Source organism: Cricetulus griseus, chromosome 5 (genome assembly GCF_003668045.3).
Source record: "Cricetulus griseus strain 17A/GY chromosome 5, alternate assembly CriGri-PICRH-1.0, whole genome shotgun sequence".
Classification (NCBI taxonomy): Eukaryota; Metazoa; Chordata; class Mammalia; order Rodentia; family Cricetidae; genus Cricetulus; species Cricetulus griseus.
In genome coordinates this window covers 161,031,371-161,051,731 of record NC_048598.1, presented here as the reverse complement: position 1 = coordinate 161,051,731, position 20,361 = coordinate 161,031,371, and the positions used below count along the sequence as shown (strand labels likewise).

Genomic DNA, 20,361 nt, shown 5'->3' with positions numbered 1-20,361 from the left:
GACCCTTCTTGAATTGTGGCAGTGACAACCCTCACCTCGGGCCCAGGGCATTTCCTGCTATGTCTAGACATGTTGGCACAGATTCACTGTGGGTGTCTGTGCAGCAGTGACCCACAGGGACCTTCCCTGGGGCCTCTTGTTGAGAAACACAACTGCTTCCCTCTCTCCCTTTTCTCCATCATTTGATTGTTGCAGCAGGAGCATGGCAATTGGGATTGTTCTCACCTCCGGGTTACTCAGATCTATGCTTTATTCCTCCTTTGGTCACTCTTGTGTTACACACTAAAATATAATAATAATGGCTCTAAAAATACTGGTTGCCTTTGTTGGTAGCAATTTTAAGGAAGCTGCTGTGGGAGACCCAAATACAAAGAAAATGAGCCAGGCAATGCTCTATTCAGATGTAGAACACACAGGGTATAACTGAACCACTCTTCTCGAGAGCATTTTCTGACATAAATATAATACCGATTATTTAACTTTAGTAAATGACTAGAAATGCTAGTGTTGCAGAAAACCAGAAGCTCACAGAGTTCTGGACATGATTTGGCTTTTTTCTTTTTTGCTTTTCTTTTCTTTTTCCTTTTTGGCTATAAATACTCAGGCAGACAGCTTGCCTCTCTAAGTCGTGCCATATTTTACAAGGTGGCTAGAAGGCCCTCTTACCCCTGTTCCTGTGCTTTAAGTCAGGAGCAGATTAGTGTGTCCTTCCTGACTAGTATTATGGTCACCTCCTTCTTTCTTCATGTACTCCCCTGTAGGGAATTCAGAATAATTTAGTTTTCCCGAGTTCCCTGCAGGATAAGCCATCATCACACAGAGCAACCACTTCACAAGGGCTTCTTTGGTATTCAATGCCATTTCTGTCGCAGGAGGATTAGACATTAACAAAGGAATTGTTAATGGTGTGACTCTGTCCTCTTATCTTTATGTTCTCAGCAACTGGCATCGTACTTACACAGGGTGTGTGGGTGCGGAGGGGATAATGCAGTTAAAGTCTTGCCTCGCTGTTGCTGCAAAGCAGTAGTAGAAGAGCATGCCATTAGTACCTTGGCTTTCCACCTTCCCCTCCAGGGGAGGTGTGCTCCTTACCAAGAGAGAGCCAGAGTGTTGAGTGCACCACTAAGAGTTGTTTCATGTTACACTGGGCTAATCAGAGCTGTGCTCTCAGACCTGTCTCTTGGGAGCCATCGTTTGCAAACACTGTCGTTCTAAAAACTACATAGAAATCATCAGATAAATGCCTGGCATTCCCCCCTATGCATTTGGAATTTTGGATTACAAGTGAAGCAGGGTGTGCCCCCTTTATGCCAGCTAGGCATGTGCATTTCACAACATTACTATTCAATTATTGAAGTTTGTCCATTTATGCATTTAGTCAGCCAGCAAGTAGCTTCTTCCCTAAGGCCAAATGCTCATCTAGGGAAGGCATATAAAAGCCATGTCCTCCTAAATCTTGTATTCTACTTAGGTTCAAAATGTTGAGAAAATTAAGGACAGTTTCTAAACCGTGCCTTTATGTAGTATCGTATATAAAGGTATTGTAGTTAGTATGCATTTTGGCTTTTTTGTTTTGTCTGTCTGTTTTTTTATATTGTCTCGCTATGTAGTCCTAGATAGCCTGGAACTTGCTATGTAGACCAGGCTGGACTTCATCTTCCTGTTTCTGCCTCCAGAATACTGGGATTATAGCCATGTGCCACCATACCTATCCTGGGATTTAGTGTTCATAAAAAGTAAAAACAACAATTAAAAAACAAGCCTCAGAGGAGATCAGGCACATATGACTAAAGATGCATGACAGCATCCCCCCCCCCAAAAAAAAAGCCTCAAAACATCCTTTTGGGATTAAAAACAAAATAAATAAAAGATTTATTTATTGTTTTTTAGGGGCTTTAATTACATAACTTTTTATTTAACCACTCTGTTTTCAATTGAGGCTTCTTGACCTTTATTTTTTGTTTGTTTTTAAATGCCTACTTCACCACAAAGTACTTATAAAGAGCTTGGTTTACTGGCTTTCAACATTCCTTATTAAACATGGTCTCCGAACAAAGAGAACAGTATTTCACAGAGTCAGAGTAACTACTATATATAGGTCAGATTGATTTCTCCCTCCAGGAATGTGAAGGATACAGTGTTCAAATTCTGTGAATTCCAGAAAGAATAAGCCTAAGACACTCTTCCTTCATGCAGATTGTCATACTTCCTGACCCTGTTTTTCTTGACCCAGGTCCTACCCGTGTTCTACTTCTGCTTCCTCTGCTCAGGGCTTGTTTTCCTATTAGCATCTAACGTCTGGGAAAAGACTGAAGCGAATACCTCCCTCCCATTCATCCTTAGTCAGAACTCAAAATAATAGATCTAGTGATGGCATTTCCATACAGTGTGATTATACTTTTTCTAGTTCATCCTCTCCCACAACATCTTCGTTCATCACTCACCTTCTGTCTGTTTCTTGCTAAGCCCACTTCCCTCCCCAAGTGGTACCCGCTTCCGCTTTCATTTCACACGTCTTCCATTGTTCTCTTTCCCTCTTTGCAGTTTCTACTTTTTAGTTTCGTGACTTCCATACAGGGAGACGTGCACACACTTGGACACATTTCTATCCACACTTATATTTCAATTCTGCAAATGAGATAAACATGTGGTATTTGTCTCTGGGTTTTTGTTGTTTTTTAATATAGTAATCTATGATTCATCTGTTGATTTACATATAGGCTGGTTCTGTTTCTTTACTGTTGTGAAGAGTTCAGAAATCAGTACAGATGTACAAGTGTCTGCGACTTAGAGTCCTCTGTGTATAGACACAGGAGTGGTATGGCTGAATCTTGATAGTTACATCTTAATTTCTTTAACAATCTTTATACTGATTTCCAGAGTGGCTCTAACAATTTACATTCCCACCATTAACCTCTCAGGGTTCCTCCTCTTTTCCTGTATCCTTGCTAACATTTCTTGTCATTTCTTTCTTAATGGGTTCTTCTGACTGCTAATGATAAAGAATTCTAAAGCAGATTTCGTATGCATTTCACTGATGGATAAAGGTGTTGAAAGAAATTTCATGTGATAAACACTTTGTTCAGTTTGTTAGCCCATCAGTGAATTGGGTAATTTGGGGGTTTGTGGTATATAGCTCTTTAAGCACTCTACATGTAAGTCACCTGATTAATGTATAGTTGACAAAGATCTTTCCCCTTATTCTATACGCTGTCTCTCCACTCTGGTGATTGCGTCTTTGCTACACAAAACCTTTTAATTTCACATAATCTCACTTGAATATTCTGGGGTTATTTGTTACGATGTTGAAGTCCTTTTTCAGAGTATCCTTAATACATACTTTACTAATTAGTTTTGTTGCACAGTATTTATCTTCCTAATAATCTTACAAGAGGAAAATTGGGGGATTTTAAAGTTAGAGTCATTGCAGTATGTCAGGTAACCAGAATCATCATCATCACCATCCTATTATTATTATTACCATTATGATTATTGTTTAACTGTTTTTTGGTATGGCAATTGTGCAGGTGCTGTGAAACAGTAGACTGTTGTAATTTAAAAGGGGGCACTTGAGAAAAAGATGCCATATGACAGAGCTTGAATGAATGTTTTTTTGTTTTTTTTTTTAATTGGGGGAAAGTGATTGGGAAAGGGGTGGAGGGGAGAACAGCCTCTGGGGACAGGAGCACAGGAGCAGTAGAAGAGAAGAGAGGCAGGTGTGGAGAGGAGAGACAGAGAGACAGGCAGAGAAGCAGAGAGTGAGAAAGATGGGGAGGTGGGTGGGGCCATTTTAAAAGGGAAGGCAGTGATTTTGCACAGGTGGTGCTCTCAGTGGTTGTAGCTGAGGGCATATCCTGTCAGAACCCAAGGGCAGGCCAGTACAGATGCCTGAATACTAACATACAAATGTGATTGCTTATTTATCCCTGTAAGAGAGTTGTATTCCTCTTATCATAGAAATTTGTCATCCTAGAGAGTGTTGTTTCATTTTTTTAATTATCAAAAAGATAGCATGAATGCTGAAAGATAAAAATTGGCTGATTTTGATAGTTAAAATTGCAGTGATCTTGACTATACTTTAAAAATGCATCTTCTCATGCTGCCTTCAGCTAAATCCTTTACTTGACAAAGCCTCAGATTGTGTGGTCAGTCTCTCCATAGCAGGTGTGTATTCAGTGCGTCTAGCTTTGGCTGTTCACCAGAGTATGCTTCTTTCTTAGGTAAAGGGTGGTGCTGTGCACAGCCTGTATCTCTGGCTCCTTTTTCCATTTCTTTTTAATCAAAAGAGATCACGATCGTGATGCTACTTTAGTTTTAAATTTAGCACACTAATGACCTTATCTAGAAAGACTTGCAAAGAAAAGCCCTGTCATTGGTGCTGGCCCTGTGCTTGGGGAAGAAAGGGAGATAGTCTTTGTCCATGAGATAGCGAGAATTTGTAGCCTGTTTGTGGCCACTTAAGACAGCCATAAAAGACAGCAATTGGGATGTGTTAAGAACCAGGCTTTGGGGTCTATAAGGACTCCTTAATGGAGAAATGTTTTCAGCCATCCACCGTGATAAATCAGGATCGTCTGGTTAGGAATTGAGCATTACAGGAGAAAGTAGTAACAAGCCAGATGAGAGGCTCCTAGATAAGAAGGCTAATGGCTCTCTTCTCTTTCCACTCTGCAGTCATTTTCATGGGATTCGGTGTCTCTACATCCTTCATCTACCCATGAGACCCAAATCCTGAGGTCCAGAAGGTAGCTCAGGGCTGCTTCCACACCGCCTGCACACTTTCTACAGCAACCTGAGGCAGCAGCATTACCTCCCCCTGTCCTGATGCTGGTTAAGCTTTTCCATTTCAAGTGTTCCTTGTAACCCATTGAGGACAAGGAAAGCATTGTAGCTGTCTGCATGGTATTCGGATGGAGGGGGGTACTTTTATCTCAGTCTTTTCTTACAGACAAAAAAAATGAATTAAAGGGAGAAGAACTGGATTGGGTGGCACACACCTTTAATCCGGGCACTTGGAAGCAGAAAGAAGCAGGAGAATCATGGGCATGAGGTCAGTTTGCATTGCAGTTTTAAGACAGCATGGCAACCTAATGTCTCAAAAATGTGAGGATGAGGATGATGAATATTTAATCTCTACATGGGAGATAACCAGGGGATGAGCAATTCTCAGACGTGGTTTTGAATTGCAGCTTACACAGCATCATCAAAAACAAACGACATTTTAAGAAAAGTGACTAAACTAGGGAAGTATTGAGTTTCTAAGGGATGACAATTTGTGGGAAGGCAAATAAATGGCAAAGGGTGATTAATAAAAGTGCTTTATGTGGCACATCTGCTGCCATATCCAAGCCCATTGAAGATTGTGTTCTCTGTTGGTGAACAGTGTTCTCCCTGGTAGAAGAGGAGGCTGGTACCTTTGGTCTTTATAAGTCGGCATCCTGCTTTTAGGCAGACTGTGGAAGGGCAGAGCTTTCTGTATTTCCTGCTTCTTAACTGCCTTTATTGCAGCAAGCCTTAATGCCAGGTTGGAGTATTTAGTGCAGCATTTTGCAGTGTTTTGGTGTCTAACCTCTTGTAGAACATCTTTGGAAGCCTTTTGTCCTGTTAGTCAAAAAGCATTTGAGAAAAAGTAGCGACACTGTTGAGACTCCCTCACACTTGCATGACACTGCTTTCCAGAGGGAGGTTGAAAGCCCACCCTGTTGAGCAATGCTGTTGCCCATCTCTGTGCTCCTACCCTTTCTTTCTCGCCTTCTGGAGCCTCATTAACTGTTACCACTGTACAGCATAGCTAAACTTAAGACAACTAGCTTTGCATTTTCTAAGATGCTTTGTTGAGGATCGGTTTGTCTTTGCTGTGGTTGGTTTGCAGGGGTATAAAAGATTAGAACACTTCCTTTAGTTTTCCAATTCGCTTATAAAGACATGGCACTTTAAACGTTTCCTCCATGTTGCTATTGCTACCTTTGGGGGCTGTAAATAAGTTTCAGGTGATTTAACTTACCCAAAATAGTTTTAAAGTGTTCTTTGTAATTTTTATAGGTTAATTAACTCAGAGTCTTTTTGCACCACTGGTTCAACCCAAGATGTTAATCACTCCTTATATTTTGAATAAAGTTCAAGTTGTGTGACTTTCACACTCGTGAAACCCTCAGGTTAGTTTGATTCTTATGTGACAGGTAACTTAGAGTGATAATATGAACCCATGTTGGAGAATATAAAATCTTTCTATAATATATAAACCTCTTTGAAATATAAGAGTATATGTCATATAAAAATAGCAAAATCCCTGGCATTGGTCATTGGAATCTTTATTTACCTTGCTCTTTGAATGGAGCATTTTATTTAGGAATATCCTACCACTTAATGCTGTAACTCCAAAGGACCTTCTCTGACCTGGCCTGGTGGCCCCTGGGCCTCAGACACAGACTTTGGAACCAAATGGTCCCTGGTTTGGAGTGGTGAGGAAAAGAATGGAGGACAAGACCATCCTTCGGAGAAAGGGAGAGGTGTCATAGTTACTTCAAGTCCTTCATGTGCTTCTCCCGGCATTTTGTGTCACTGTAAGGACACCTTTACTAAACTATGCTGTTGAAATCTTTTTTTGTTTGTAGAGGTCTCGCTTAGGACCTCAAAGTTGGGTAGCTGGCCTAAGCAGGCAATCATAGACATAACCTTCACAAACACAGGTTATTAATTTTTTTAGTTTCTTTCATTTTTAAGTATTTTTAACTTCATTTAAACTTCTTAAAATGAAAAAAGAAAAACCCAAGTTATTCCTTCTAGTGTAGTCTTACCCTTCTTTGTCCATTATTTCTCCGTTCTGTCAAAGACAGAGTACCGTGAATGAGTCAAGACTCTCCAATCAGATTCCAGATGTTGATGACTATGCACCTTTGGGCAACTTGCCTAATATTTCAAGCTCTAGCTCTCTCCTGTATCAGACAGAGATAATAGTTCCTACCCAGTAGGGCAGTTGTGGGAATTAAATGAGATCTTTGTAAAGCCTAAATTATAGAGTCTGGCACAAAGTACAGAGTTTCCTTCATTACTTTTCCCCAGGCATCCCACCATGGATGCTTATTTATATTCTTTCATTGTATTTTTTTCCTCCTAACATCATTAGATGAAAGTAGGTTATAAATAATAATTATGATTTCTTCTTTATTTCCAAAGAAAGAATTAGTCAGTAGAATAAATTTAGAGTTGTGATTTATAATGGCTCAGATATAGAATTCAGGTGATTCTAAATTTCCCCAGTAGTGAATTTCTTCCATGGCAGTAGAAAAAAATTCAAATAATGATTTTTTCCTCTACTGATTATATATCAAGTCTTATTTCCCAGTGTGTCTGACAAATTCTTTTGTTTAATATTTAAGAAGAAACTATTAGGAAGCATCATGTCACTGTAGGTTTGCTTGCTACTGGATTTTTTTTTTGTGTGTTATATTTACTTTTTAAATACTATACCACTGTGTGTTTTATGTATCCTGTTTCATGTAATAAAAATGTGAAATGTACATGAAGAGAAGGAAGGCGAATTGATCAAGAATTCTGAGCTACTGTGTGCTAATTAGGTGATTCCCAACAACTGGTCACGAGGCACCATTGGTTGGAATGTTACCAGGAAATTCTGCATGTTTTCCTACTGTAAAGTTTTTTTTTTTCTTTTCAAACCTCATGGGGAAAGGGACTGTTGAGAAGGCATTAAAACTCTCCAGATATTTGAAATTCAACTTTGTTTTTAGTTTTGTTTTGCCTTAAAAGATTGTTCAGTCTAGTCAAGGACTGCCAAGTCATTGGTAGTTGCTGAAGATGTACATGTTGCTAATTACAAACCTGTATTCCAGTTGCCCATAGTATAAGGCAGACACACAAACCTCTGGTGCAGGAAGGAATAGAAATTACTTAATGAGTCGTGCACATCTTCTAATAAGGTACTTGTAAGTTCACAAAATACTAATTATTTCTCTATCACATGAGAGAATGGCAGTAGAAGCTAACCTAAAACCTAACATCGGAAACACATGTGTGTGTGGCCACTAACTTTTACATTTGACTATCTTGAGACAGCCAGATGTGCTAGAATGAACTAGCTTTGACCTGTTTGGTTCCTCTCCTGGCTCAGAAAACATATGTTATGATATCCTCTAAATGTGATTGTAGGGAATCAAAGATTCCTAAGTGCATTGCTGAAGGCCATTTTTTTCTAAAACTATTTCCTGAATAAGTAGTTGTGGTATCTCTAAAGCTGAAAGGAAACTGATTTTGTAAACCAACACCATGTCACCAAATGAACAGGCTGGTTTTTTTATTGGACATGGAGATTTTCTGTCTGGTTTTTAATAAATTGCAAATGACTTATTGCTTCATAGTACCCATTTTGAACCTATTTTTATCTTCCCCTCTAAGGCATGCTTAAGCTAAAGGATACATTGCTGGCTTAGTATGTATTGATGTTCTTTCTGGAACAGGATATGATATAGTATAATACTTGCATAATCAGAGTTCTGTCTAGACGAGTAAAATTAAAATAGTGACAGAGCAGAAAGGATCTCTCCCTGGCACAGAATTCTTTAGAAGATGCTTTTATCCAAATATTAATGAAACTTGAAGTTAATGAATAGTTTTTTATAACAGTATTTGAATTGAGGTTTTAATATGCAAAATGTCTTAGTTTTTTGCATATTAGTTTTATTGATGAACATCATTTTCAATAGGTAAATCATAATATAGTGTGACATTTTCTTAAGTGTTTCAATGAAGATGAGAAGGTGCCTCACACCAAAGCCCCTTCACAGCCTGATATGGGGCTCACTGTCCACAATACAGACCAGGAGAATGTACTTACACTGCTTGTGCTGTGTGCTAAGGTATAACTAGTAACTAACTGTACACAGATCAATAAGGAGCTAAGTGACACCATTGTTTAAACCTTGAGACTGCTTAAACTTTAGCAGTTTCAACTAAATAAAAACATATTCTTAAATTTGGGGGCAGTTTTGTCTTTGTTAGTAGAATTTATGTCCTGAGTCATATTTTTCATTTGAAATCAAACTTGTCAGGATACAAATTTCAACTATGAACTGCATTGTAGCCTGCAGAATCAATGTTAGTGCTTCCTTAGTCCCTGTGGGCATGGGAAAGAAATGATGCTAATCTGAAGCCTCCGGGTCTGGTGTGACATTGAGTGTCACGTGACAACCCAGATACACAGATGGGGGCCTGGTGTGACTGTGAGTATAACGTGACGATCCCAGATACACAGATGACTGTGTCTTTTCCGTTTTGGATTTTCAAGACAGGGGCTTGCTATGTAACCCTGGCTGTCCTAGTATGTGCCCTGTATCCCAGACTGGCCTAAAACTCATAACAATCTTCTGGTCTCAGCCTCACAAGTGCTCATTATCATAATTGTCTATTTTTTCCATATTAATGAAATAGTTGCCCAATATTTGTTTAGAATAGAAAAATAATTTAACTATCACTTTCAGATGAGGAGCAAATATTTTGAACAAAGACACAAGACATAGTTCTTAGACACTAGTTCTTTGATCTTAGACAAAACTCTTTTCTTAGTTTGTCCATCACTCAAATAGGTAGCACAATAGTGCATCCTTCTTGAGGGTATGAGGTATATCAGATTTGTCAGTCCATATGAAGATGTTAACAGAGTGCCTGTTAAATGATGAGTTCTCAAAAGGATTGACCATTAATATGACTATTTAAGTAGAGTTCCCTTGTTGGGTAATGAATCTATATGTACTTGCTGATGGGGAATAGCCTTCTCTGTATATGTTTATCCTATTGGTTGTTGAATAAAGTACTGTTGGCCAATGAAGAAGCAGGTTAGATGGGACTAGGAGTCAAGGAGGATTCTGGGAAATGTAGTAAAAGGAAGTCTTGTGATACAGGCAGGAAGTGACATGGCAGGCAGACTCATATATAAGCAAAGGCAAGAAGGAAGTTGTTCCTTTTTTTCTTCTTCCTTCTCTCTGCTCTGGAGCTACCATGTGATCCCAGCAAGAGAAGACACCAGCAGCTGGCGTTCGATAAGATAAGAAATAAGATAAGATGAAATGAGAAATCCTAATCATTGGCCAAGCAGCATTTGTACCTAATATAAGTCTCTGTGTGTTACTTGGGACCTTCACGTGGCAGCGGGCAGAACTCAGGTGGTCTGGCAGAAAGTGCCCTCATAGCGGCAGGGCTTGGGCGGCTTCAAAGTAAAGACTTATTATAACAGCTTCCTTTGATCATATCTTAAGTTTGAAACAATAATGATTTTTTCCTTATTAAAAGACCATATAGTCTTTTAATATAATACATACTAATATAGTATATAATAGAATATATATATGTATATATATACATGTACACACACACACACACACACACACACACACACACACACACACACATATATATATATAATGAGCATTGGATGAGATTTACTTTGCATTGCATCCTCAGTTGTATTTGCTCTTCCCAGCCTACACTTCAGACTCACATGGCAACTGTCACTTCACTTGAAGAACCTTGCAGCAATTTATCTTCTCCCTATTCACACTGTTTCAGCCACCTACTCCTAGAAGAAGCTTGGCTCAGAGGAATGGAAGTGGCCCTGTAGAAATGTGTATTGGTTGCCCTTTCTCACATGAGAGGTCATGAATAGGCATGATATAAGAAAACGATGAGATTAGCCAGGCTGTTGAATCTGCTAAATGTATCCATCTATCACAAAAGAGAATAGAAGTGTTGCAGAGCCATTGTAAATTGAAACCCATATCCTCCCTTAGAGATCTGTTTATGGTTCTCATTTTCCCCCTTGTAGTATTTGAATGGTACAGCCATTATTTAAGGCAAGGATATGGTGATGGATGTGCAAACCTGGTAGGCTATGAGCCTTGTGCTAATGTTAAGCACCTCACTTGCCTTCTTCTTCACTAAGCTAAACCTGAAATAGCCAAGGCCATATCATGTGATCATTTCACATTCAGTGGATATTGGATTTTTGTTCCCTGCCTGAGGCAGCCAGTTATTTGATTTTTCCATCAGATTTCAAAGTTCACTGGGAGATTTAAAGCTGGAGATAGTGAATGTATTAATATTTCTTGGGTAGACAATTGTTTTAATTTTTGCACATAAATAATTGTGTCATATATTACCTTGAATATGTATGGCATTCACAAACATAAATTCTTAAATTACGGCTGGGTGACAGAGTGAGTTATTTGTGTTTGCTGTAGACCTGGATGACACTGTATTATCAAATATAAGCTCTGTTTATTTGTAGATCAATGTAAATTCAAGTATCATGAATTGAAACTTCCATTTGTGTTTTAAAGAATAGACATAGAAGATAATGAACTACAAAGCCATCTGTTAATTTAAATTAAGCAATATAATGTAAATCATTAAAGCATCTTAGCTCCAAATGCAGGAAAAATTAGTTTCTACTCTTTCATTTCATGCATGTTTTCTACTGTTTGGAATAATAGCAGTGATGCTACTGACAAGGAAACATCCTATTGCTAGAAAGGTTAGTTTTTTGCATGTGCATTTATACAGTTACTGTTTTGCCAGTTCTATCAGAAATGAAGCAAATGTTTGTTGCATTCTGTGCTCCCCAATATTGGGCTTTTAGGTGAAGAACAGTTAGCAAAAGATAAACATGAAGTAATTTTCTAAGTATTTGGCTATCTTTCCTTTGCAGTGAGAGATTTTTCTTGAGACTGAATAGAAATGGCCTCCCCAAAGCCCCAGATAAGCCCGAACGACACTGCTCTCTCTTTGTGGTAAGTGCACACGTTGTGTTTATTGCTTAAGAGAATGAAGTTATTGAAAGACAAAATCATGACTCTGCTTTAACATCTTAAATAACTCCTAGATTGCAATGGCTGGCATTCTGGTTGACATCCATAACAGTTGACTTGCCTCATATACTGTATGTTTTACTCTATTTAACATACCTGTTAGATTAATGCTGACTCTGGGACACCAGACCTGGCATGGCAGTGGCTATCAGTCCGTGCGTTTTAAGTGCTAAAAGAGTAAATGTGGAAGAGATTTGATCAACAGTGGTCTAACAATGGCCTTTATTCCTAAGTGTTTCTTTTACGTGGGTTAATCAGTAGTAGTGACATATTTAGACCTGAGTTTGAACAGTGTCTTTTTGCCCTAAGCATTCCATTACAGATGTCTATGTGTATCTTTGTCCTCGTTTGTGAGAGAACACATGAAGCTCTTTTGAGTATTGCTGCACAGAATAGGAATTCTAAAATAACCAGCCCTTGTTTTTCACTAGGATTTAGGTAGCAGTGACCTCAGGAAGGACATCTACATCACTGTGCACATTATCCGAATTGGTAAGTTCAGCACTTGTGACTGTTGGGAGCAATACCCAAGGGACCACTATGTGGATTGGTATAGTTTGATGTCTAGAACCAAACTTGAACCCAAGAAGCTAAGAGGTTGCCAGTTATTCTTTGGACTCCTTGATCTCACCCTCCCACCAATGTTATTTTTATCTTTTTCAGCATAAAAGGTTAAATAATTTGTTGTGCTTTGTTGCACCCCCTCCCCACCACGGCACACACATATTTGATTCAAACATGTTGTATTTTTCTTTCCAATTCCAGTGTATAATACCAGAAAATCTCCTTTTAGGAGTTTAGCATCATCCAAGCTTATGAAATCTGTGTAGCAACTAGCATTATCTTGACCACAGAGTTCTGTGGAATATATTAATGGAATATCATATGAGAAGGGACATTTTGAGACAGTAGAAACTGTATGTTTCCGAAACAATGTGCCCATAGTATGTATTAAAATACTGAACATGTAATATCAGCTTATTCAAGAATCTGAGAAGCCCAACAGGGAAACATGAATATGCCTTCCTAGTGGTGTAAACTCTTAACTTTCTCAAATTTGATCTGATCATGAAAACATTTAGATAACACATTTATTCACATCTAACAGAACAATATTTGGTAGAGAGAGAATACTCTCCTTCATTTTTCTACATGAAATTCTTCTAAAAGGAGGCATTTCCCAGCATAGCACCTCATGTAAATGAGTGGTGTGGATGGCATAGCATCTTGATTATCCTAACTTTCTGGGTTTGAGAACATTCTAGATAGTACATGTCAATTTGGTATGGTAGGATAACAATCATCAAAGCATGAGCCCTTGTATTACATGGTCTTCACTCACAGAGTCATTGTTGAGGATGCTACCTTCCTTGCTTGGTGCTGTAATACCTGGAATGGCCTTTCAAATACAGTGTATTTTGTTAGTAATTGTCTTTTTCCCCCCTCACAAGATTTTCATGATAATAATTCATCAAAATAAATTTTGAAGTAGCAACTACCTACCTATCCTTACTCCCTATTGGTCAAATAAATCCTTGCAAAACAATAGTTGTTGGTTCCATAGTTAGAAAGTGATCAGAAATGAAACTAAAGTAAAGCACTTAAGAAAGGTTAAGACTTATCTGCCAGTGTTCTTGATGCAGTGAAATTAAGGAGAAGATTATTATCTGTCAAGGACAGATGCTTCTTGCTTTTTATAGAATGTCACTTGTACCTGCTTTACTGGGAAAAGGGCATAGTGACCCTCACTGCCTGCCAAAAGCAAAAGCAGTTAACACCTCAGTTCTGCGAATTTATGACCAAGTCCTTGATTGAAAGAAGAGGAAGAAAGCAAAAGGAGAAGTTAGTTTTTGAATCTCAGCTCATCTCAGAGTAGCCTCTGTGATTCCTTTTTGGTGCTTAGCTGGTTGCTCAGTACTTTATCTTCCTCTGCTCTTTCTTCCTATTTAGAGGATTTCCCTGGAAACCAACCAGAACTAAATTGTTATCATCAGTCTTATAGTTGAGAACACCAAATCTTTCTGGTATTGTGATTGCACCAAAGCTGTATGTGCCTACAGAGCCAGAAGAGAGACCCTCAAACCATGTTCAAGGACTGGAGGCGAGGCCAACTGAAGCCAACTGAGGAATTAGTGCAGGGTCTTCCCAGTGAGAGCAGGAATTCTCAGTCCCCCTCCTTCGCACAGTTTGCTTCGTATTGTGTAGTGCGTATGCTAGAGGAAGAGGACTAGAAAAAAAGAAAGACCGACTGATGAGCACAAAATTGGATAGTGCTGTCTTTTTATTTCTATTTCAGATTAGACTAAGGGAGTGCCAGATATATCCTGAAACACTGTAGAGTACTGTACTGGTGGAAAATAAAATATTTACCTGTTGTGGTTCTGTAGATGAATTTACCATTTTCCATTTATGTTAACATACACTATTTCAGCTCCAGACTTCCAAGATGTTGCATATAGTCTACAAAGATAGCAACTGTTCATTAAATAATAATAAGAAACAATATGCCCATAGTATGTATTAAAATACTCAACAAGGGATAGAGAGGTGACTCGGTGGCTAAGAACACTTAACTTCCAGAGGACCTGGCTTTGATCTCCAGCATTCCCATGGTAGCTCAGAGCTGTTTCTAACTCCAGTTCCAAGGCATACAGTGCCTTCTTCTGGCCTCTGAGAGCACTGCACACATGTGGTGCACAGGCATGCCAACAAAACAACCATTTGAATAAATAAAATCTTTAAAAAAAACCTTAAAGACTTAAAATGAACTAAAAGTTTTTAACTGTCAGAATCAGCCCAGAAATATCGGAACAGGGCTGAATTGGAAAGCACCTGTGTCCCAAGGCAGGGACACATGCGTTCCATCAGAGTCTCCAATCTGCTTCCTTCCAGATACGAATCTTTGTGGTTTTGATTTTGAGACAGGATCTTTCTAGACAGCCCACAGTGGCATTACTCTCAGTCACTTGTCTCAGCCTTCCAAGTGCTGGGCTTACAGTCATGTCCCAGGACATCTGACAAAAGTTGACATTTTTTAAGTGGTTTTTGAATATATGATTTTTAAGGTAGAAAATAAAATGGGTACCATGACTGCCCTTAATGATTTGTACCTGGTGGGATGCTTTCATGTGTCATCAAAGCAAGAGAATGCTTTCCAGGCATGATATCTGCTCCAATTTTTGAGTTTTTACATGTTTCTCATGTTCAGAGTTTAAGCCTCTCACTCAGGGTCAGACAGCTGGGTGATTTAAACAAGAGTCCTTATGTGAAGTGAAGTTTTCTGTTGCCCTAAAGACATTTCCTTGCTAGCACCTTGTTCCATTGCATATGGCCTGTCTTGTACCCATGTCAGTAGCTAAGATGCATTTACTCACATGTCTTCTTGGGCCATGATTGCTTATTAACTGGACAGGACGAATGGGAGCAGGAGAAAAAAAGAATGCCTGCAGTGTTCAGTATCGGCGACCTTTTGGCTGTGCAGTTCTTAGCATCGCAGATCTTCTAACAGGAGAGACGAAGGATGACCTTGTCCTGAAAGTGTACATGTAAGAAACATTTGTGTGGTAGGATTGGTGTGGTCCTGGGGTACCTTGGTGGTGTACTTTCAATGGGTAATTGAACGATATAAGATAAACAGTAGAATGGAGTCATTTGTCAAAATTCTTACAATCTAAGGACCTGCTACAAATGAGCCAGATGGAGGAACTATGAAGTGGGATTATCAATAAATGCATTTTGTTGGTTTAAGGAGGCCATCCACATAGACAGAGAGCCTCCTCTAGTTCAAAAGCAACATATCCCTTACCTTTACATAATTCCCTTGTTCTTAGTAAGTGAAAATCGATTGTTTTAAAATATGAGTAAGTTAGAATCAAGAAAGGGAGCACGGATGGTTGCCCCCCCTGCTTTGTGTGTTAGCTGCCTGGAGCTGCTTCAGTAACAGACCCTGAGGAACTTGGTTTATGCAGCAGAGTTTATCATCTTCCAGTTAGCTCTGGAGACAGAACTAACAGACAGAAGTCTGAGGTCAAGGTGAGTTTGCTTCCTTCACGGGTAAGGACTGTACAGACATCTGCGTCATGGCTTTCTCCTGGCATCCATACCTCGTGATACATCAGTCTAACCTCTTCCTGCATCACTACACGACACTTTCCCTGGGTGCACAACAGACTTTGTGTCTATCTCTTGCTTTGTAAGGACACAATAATACTGGATTGAAGCTTACCCCCAAAGACCTCACTAGAACTTGATTACCTCTGTCAAAATCATCTTTCCAAATAAGGTCACATTCCAAGGTCCTGGGGGTTAATCTTTCAATGCCGTATTGGAGTGGGTATCAGTGAGTTTAAACCCCTGATACTCCTAAGAAGATCATGGGGTCTAGTACAGATTTTAAGTTAAATGATGTCTAAGTTGATGATGTAAACATGTGTCTACATCAGACCACCCTGACACCTCCTCGAAGGTAGATAAGATCTGATGGACAGTGTCATGATCCAGGTAGACACAGTACAGCATCCATTTTTGTGTTCGAGAACTACATTGTGGGCCAGTTCCAGGATTAAACTTGTATTGCTACTTATAGCATATAGCAATAGATGTTTTGTTCTGTTTCTGTAGGGTGGGTTTTTTTGTTGTTGTTGTTGTTTTTTTTTTTTTTTTTTTTTTTTGGGTGATAGTACAGTTGGCCATTTGCCAATGCTTGGTCAAAATATTGCTTTGTGACCACAGCTTTGGGGCTTCATGGATTTATCCACTTTTCCACCCCAGTGGGGCCACTGCAGCACAGTTGACAAACGGATTGTGTTATCTGTAGCCTCTGGTTTTGAACCAGAGATATTTTTCTCTTTCTAAATGGGTTAATCCTATGACCTTCATTTTAAACTTGCAAACATCTTGAAACTAGTGGGCAATGGAATTTGTTACTCTTTTTTCTCATGGCAGCCCTCATTATTAATAGTTGTGATTAAATCCATTGTGGTATTTTGCCCTAAATGTTACTCATAATCATAATATATAACTTAGTCGTGATTAGTACAATCCACTTTCCTTTGCTTGTATACTGTCCTAGTTTAGGGTTTTATTGCTGTGAAGAGACACTATGATCATGGTAACTGTTTCAATGGAAACATTTAATTGAGGCTGGCTTACAGTTCAGAGGTTTAGTTCATCATCATCACAATGGAAAATGGAAGCATGTAGGCAGAAGGAGCTGAGATTTCTCCATCTTGATTGGTAGGCAGTAGGAAAGACTGTATGTCACTCTGGGCATAACTTGAGCATATGAGACCTCAAAGCCCATTCCCACAGTGACACAACAGCTCCAGTAAGGCCACACCTACTAACTGTGCCACTCCCTATGGGCTAAGCATTCAAACACATGAATCTATTGGGGGCCGTTCCTATTCAAACCACCACATATACTCTGTGCAAAGGACTCTATTCAGGACTTTACATGTGCTGTGTCACTTCATCCTAACAGCAAAACCACGAAGCAAATGCTGTTGGACCACACAGGAGATTGAGAGTTAAGTACCTTGTCACCCAGGTACTAAGGAAGGGTTCAAAATATGTGTGACTCTGTAACCCTAGCTCCCAGTTCATTGGCTTCTCTTTCCTTGGATGTTATTTCACACCACCATCTAGTAACGTGAGCATGACAGAACATGGCATTACTGAAGAAAGCCAAAACTCGGCAAACACAGTCCTATTGTTTCATAGCATGGTCTTTCCAGGTACAGTGACAGATGTGGAAGACTGAGGGGCTGACAGTGACAGGAGTCACCCCTGATTATGCAACCAGCTGAAAAAGACCGATATAAAAATAAACTGTGGTGCTGCTTGTAGTTGTTTTATTGTCTTTTTCTTAGGAATCAAATTATGTTATTGGTTATTCTCTCTGCTGTCAAAATCAGCCAATTGTGAAACAGTTCCCATACTAAGTAGTGAAAGCCATCTCTGACAGTCTTAGTAATGCTTGAGTGAGATGCTTGCTGGAATTCATCTGGAAGAAATTCTATTTGTTCAAGTGACAGAATCCTTACCTCCATCTGAGACTCAAAATAATAATAATAATAATAACAAATACCATGCCTGAATCTGGAAGGTATTTCAGCCACCTGCTATAGAACTTCTGATTTTGCTCAGAGGTGTTTTAGGTCAAAACAGGAATTCTAGAGTCTTTCTTCTGTACTGGGAAGAAATAAGAAAATTTGAGATTTTCTTTGAAAAGTACTAGATAGATTTTCTGTCTCATAGTTAGATAGGTGGAATGATTTTCCATCTAGATTTTATAGTCTTCTGAGAGCCAAGGCTCAGGTTGGTATTTCACTGTTAGCTGTCCTGAAAATAACACTCATCCCATCTCTCCTGGCAGACCCATGATGTACATATGTAAGCTTATATACTCAGACATGCTCACAGAGAGGACTGGTGCTGTGGAACATTGGTGTTGTATTGATAGTATATGGAGTCTTGATAGATAAGGCCCTCAGGAGAGAGCATTTATAGCAAACTTATAACTCATCTAGATATGGAAGTTCTCTGCAACCCCAAAGCAGTTGTTGCAATACAGATGACCAGAAGACTCAAATGTTTATTAGCCATTAGTAGTTACTAGTCAATGAGATACCCAACCCCCATCCATCTGTCCATCCATCCATCCATCCATCCATCCATCCATCCATCCATCCATCCACCTATCTTTTCATACATCTATGCAATTGGTAGTTTTAAGGCTTTACTATGTTCAAAATACTCAATGTTACTCCTATATCCAGTCCTTATGACCCCTGACAGCCCAGCTTGGTGACTTATGCCATGCAAAAGTAGCACGAGCTAGTGAGTAACAAGAACTAAAAGCAAGGGCTGGAACTATGTAGCATGGTCGTAGAACACTTGCCTAGCATATATGAGGCCCTAGGCACTGGAAAACAAACAAAAAAAAAAAAAGGAGAAGAACCAAAAGCAAAGCGGTAGACACAGTTCTAATGATGGCATAGTGGTCTCTGAGACATGGAAAATCTGAAAATATTTTGCATTACCCTCTGATCAATCCTGGCAGGCTTTCACCAGTGTACATTTTGTTAGCATTGATTTCATTTCACTTAATTGGTAGCATTTTGACTTTAGCCAAACCCAGTCATGTTACAGAAGGCAGAAGTTTTCTAACGAGAACCTTTACTTATTGAGCATTTACTGTTTGTCAGGCACTACTTAAGCTTATGTTTGTTTAACATTCTAATATGTTAATTACTCAAGTTTAATGCATGAGGAAAGCAGGCTGCAGAGAAAGTGATCAACTTGCCCCCAAAGTAACTCATTTAAGAATGTAAGTTTGAATCTTAGTTATCAAATTCTTAGTTTTCACCACCTGTCACTCAATGGATTGAGGTAGATAGTTAGCTACTGCCAAGTTGAGCATTTCTGCCTGTGCTGGGCCAAGCATGCTAAGAATGTCTCATGGCCAGGCACTGGGGACTCCAAGGAGAAAAACAAATTCCAGTGGTTAGAGCCATGCGAGGGTGTTGCTGTCACTTGTGTCTTTCCACTAACCAAATGGTTGTGTTTTCATAGGTGTAACACAGAGAGTGAGTGGTATCAAATCCACGAGAACATCATCAAAAAGCTGAATGCCCGCTATAATTTGACTGGCTCCAATGCAGGTAGGTGTGTGCGGCTGACTGACTTTCTGTACACTTTTCACATCAGATACTACTCATGGGTGTTAGAAATGGTCAGCCCTTCTGGGGGTTATATTTGTTTGTTTTTGTTGTTTGCTGTCTAAAAGCACTCAGTACATGGATCCACATTTCCCTAGATGGTGATAGGCTTGCAAATATAATTCTTTATATAAAAAAATGTTTTCCACTCTCACTGAAATAGTAGAGGATCTGAATTTGCTCTGTGTGGCTATATCTTGAGGCCTTCAAGTTTTTAATGTAAAATAAAACCATGTAATAAATATGGATGGGTTTTTGATTGGTAAGTAGAGACCTGACAGTAAGGTGCAATAAAAACATACGCCATTATCTGTCAATGACATACTGGGTACGTGTCAATGTAATGTATTGGGTAAGGACCATACAGTTTCACATATTGAAGTGAACTGCAGAGGAGAGAGAGGCTGGCTGTAATGCCACATAGAGAAAATGCAAGCATGCTTATTTAGAGACTACATAATCGTATGCTGCCATGAACTATATGGTGCATAGTCTTATCTGAGTAGCAGTATATCAGAATATATCATATCTTATAGGTTATGGCTATATGTAGGTTATATAGGTTAATTATTGGTTGGTCTCTTTGAAGCCAATTCCTACTATACTCTACACTTTACTTTTAAGTTTCCTAGTTCTATTTTTCTAAAACATGGATCCTTATTTAACTCCTGAAGAGGTTGGGTATTTTGTTTGTCTGGTCTTGATTAATGCTGTTGTCTTACCCATAGGTTGGTCTTTGAGAAATCTCTCTCCTACACTTCCTT

The 20,361-nt window shown here is 39.1% G+C and overlaps 1 protein-coding gene across 7 annotated transcripts in view; it reads left to right on the top strand.

Annotated features, from left to right (window-relative positions):
• Positions 1–20,361, top strand: part of Dock4 (dedicator of cytokinesis 4) — a 392,331-nt gene that overhangs the window by 203,219 nt on the left and 168,751 nt on the right. For all 7 annotated transcript variants that reach the window (XM_027419722.2, XM_027419723.2, XM_027419721.2 and 4 more), the window contains 4 exons: positions 11,717–11,798; positions 12,308–12,368; positions 15,289–15,421; positions 19,452–19,540. In XM_027419722.2, coding sequence (XP_027275523.1) covers positions 11,717–11,798; positions 12,308–12,368; positions 15,289–15,421; positions 19,452–19,540 — 365 coding nt within the window. The remainder of the gene's footprint in view (positions 1–11,716; positions 11,799–12,307; positions 12,369–15,288; positions 15,422–19,451; positions 19,541–20,361) is intronic.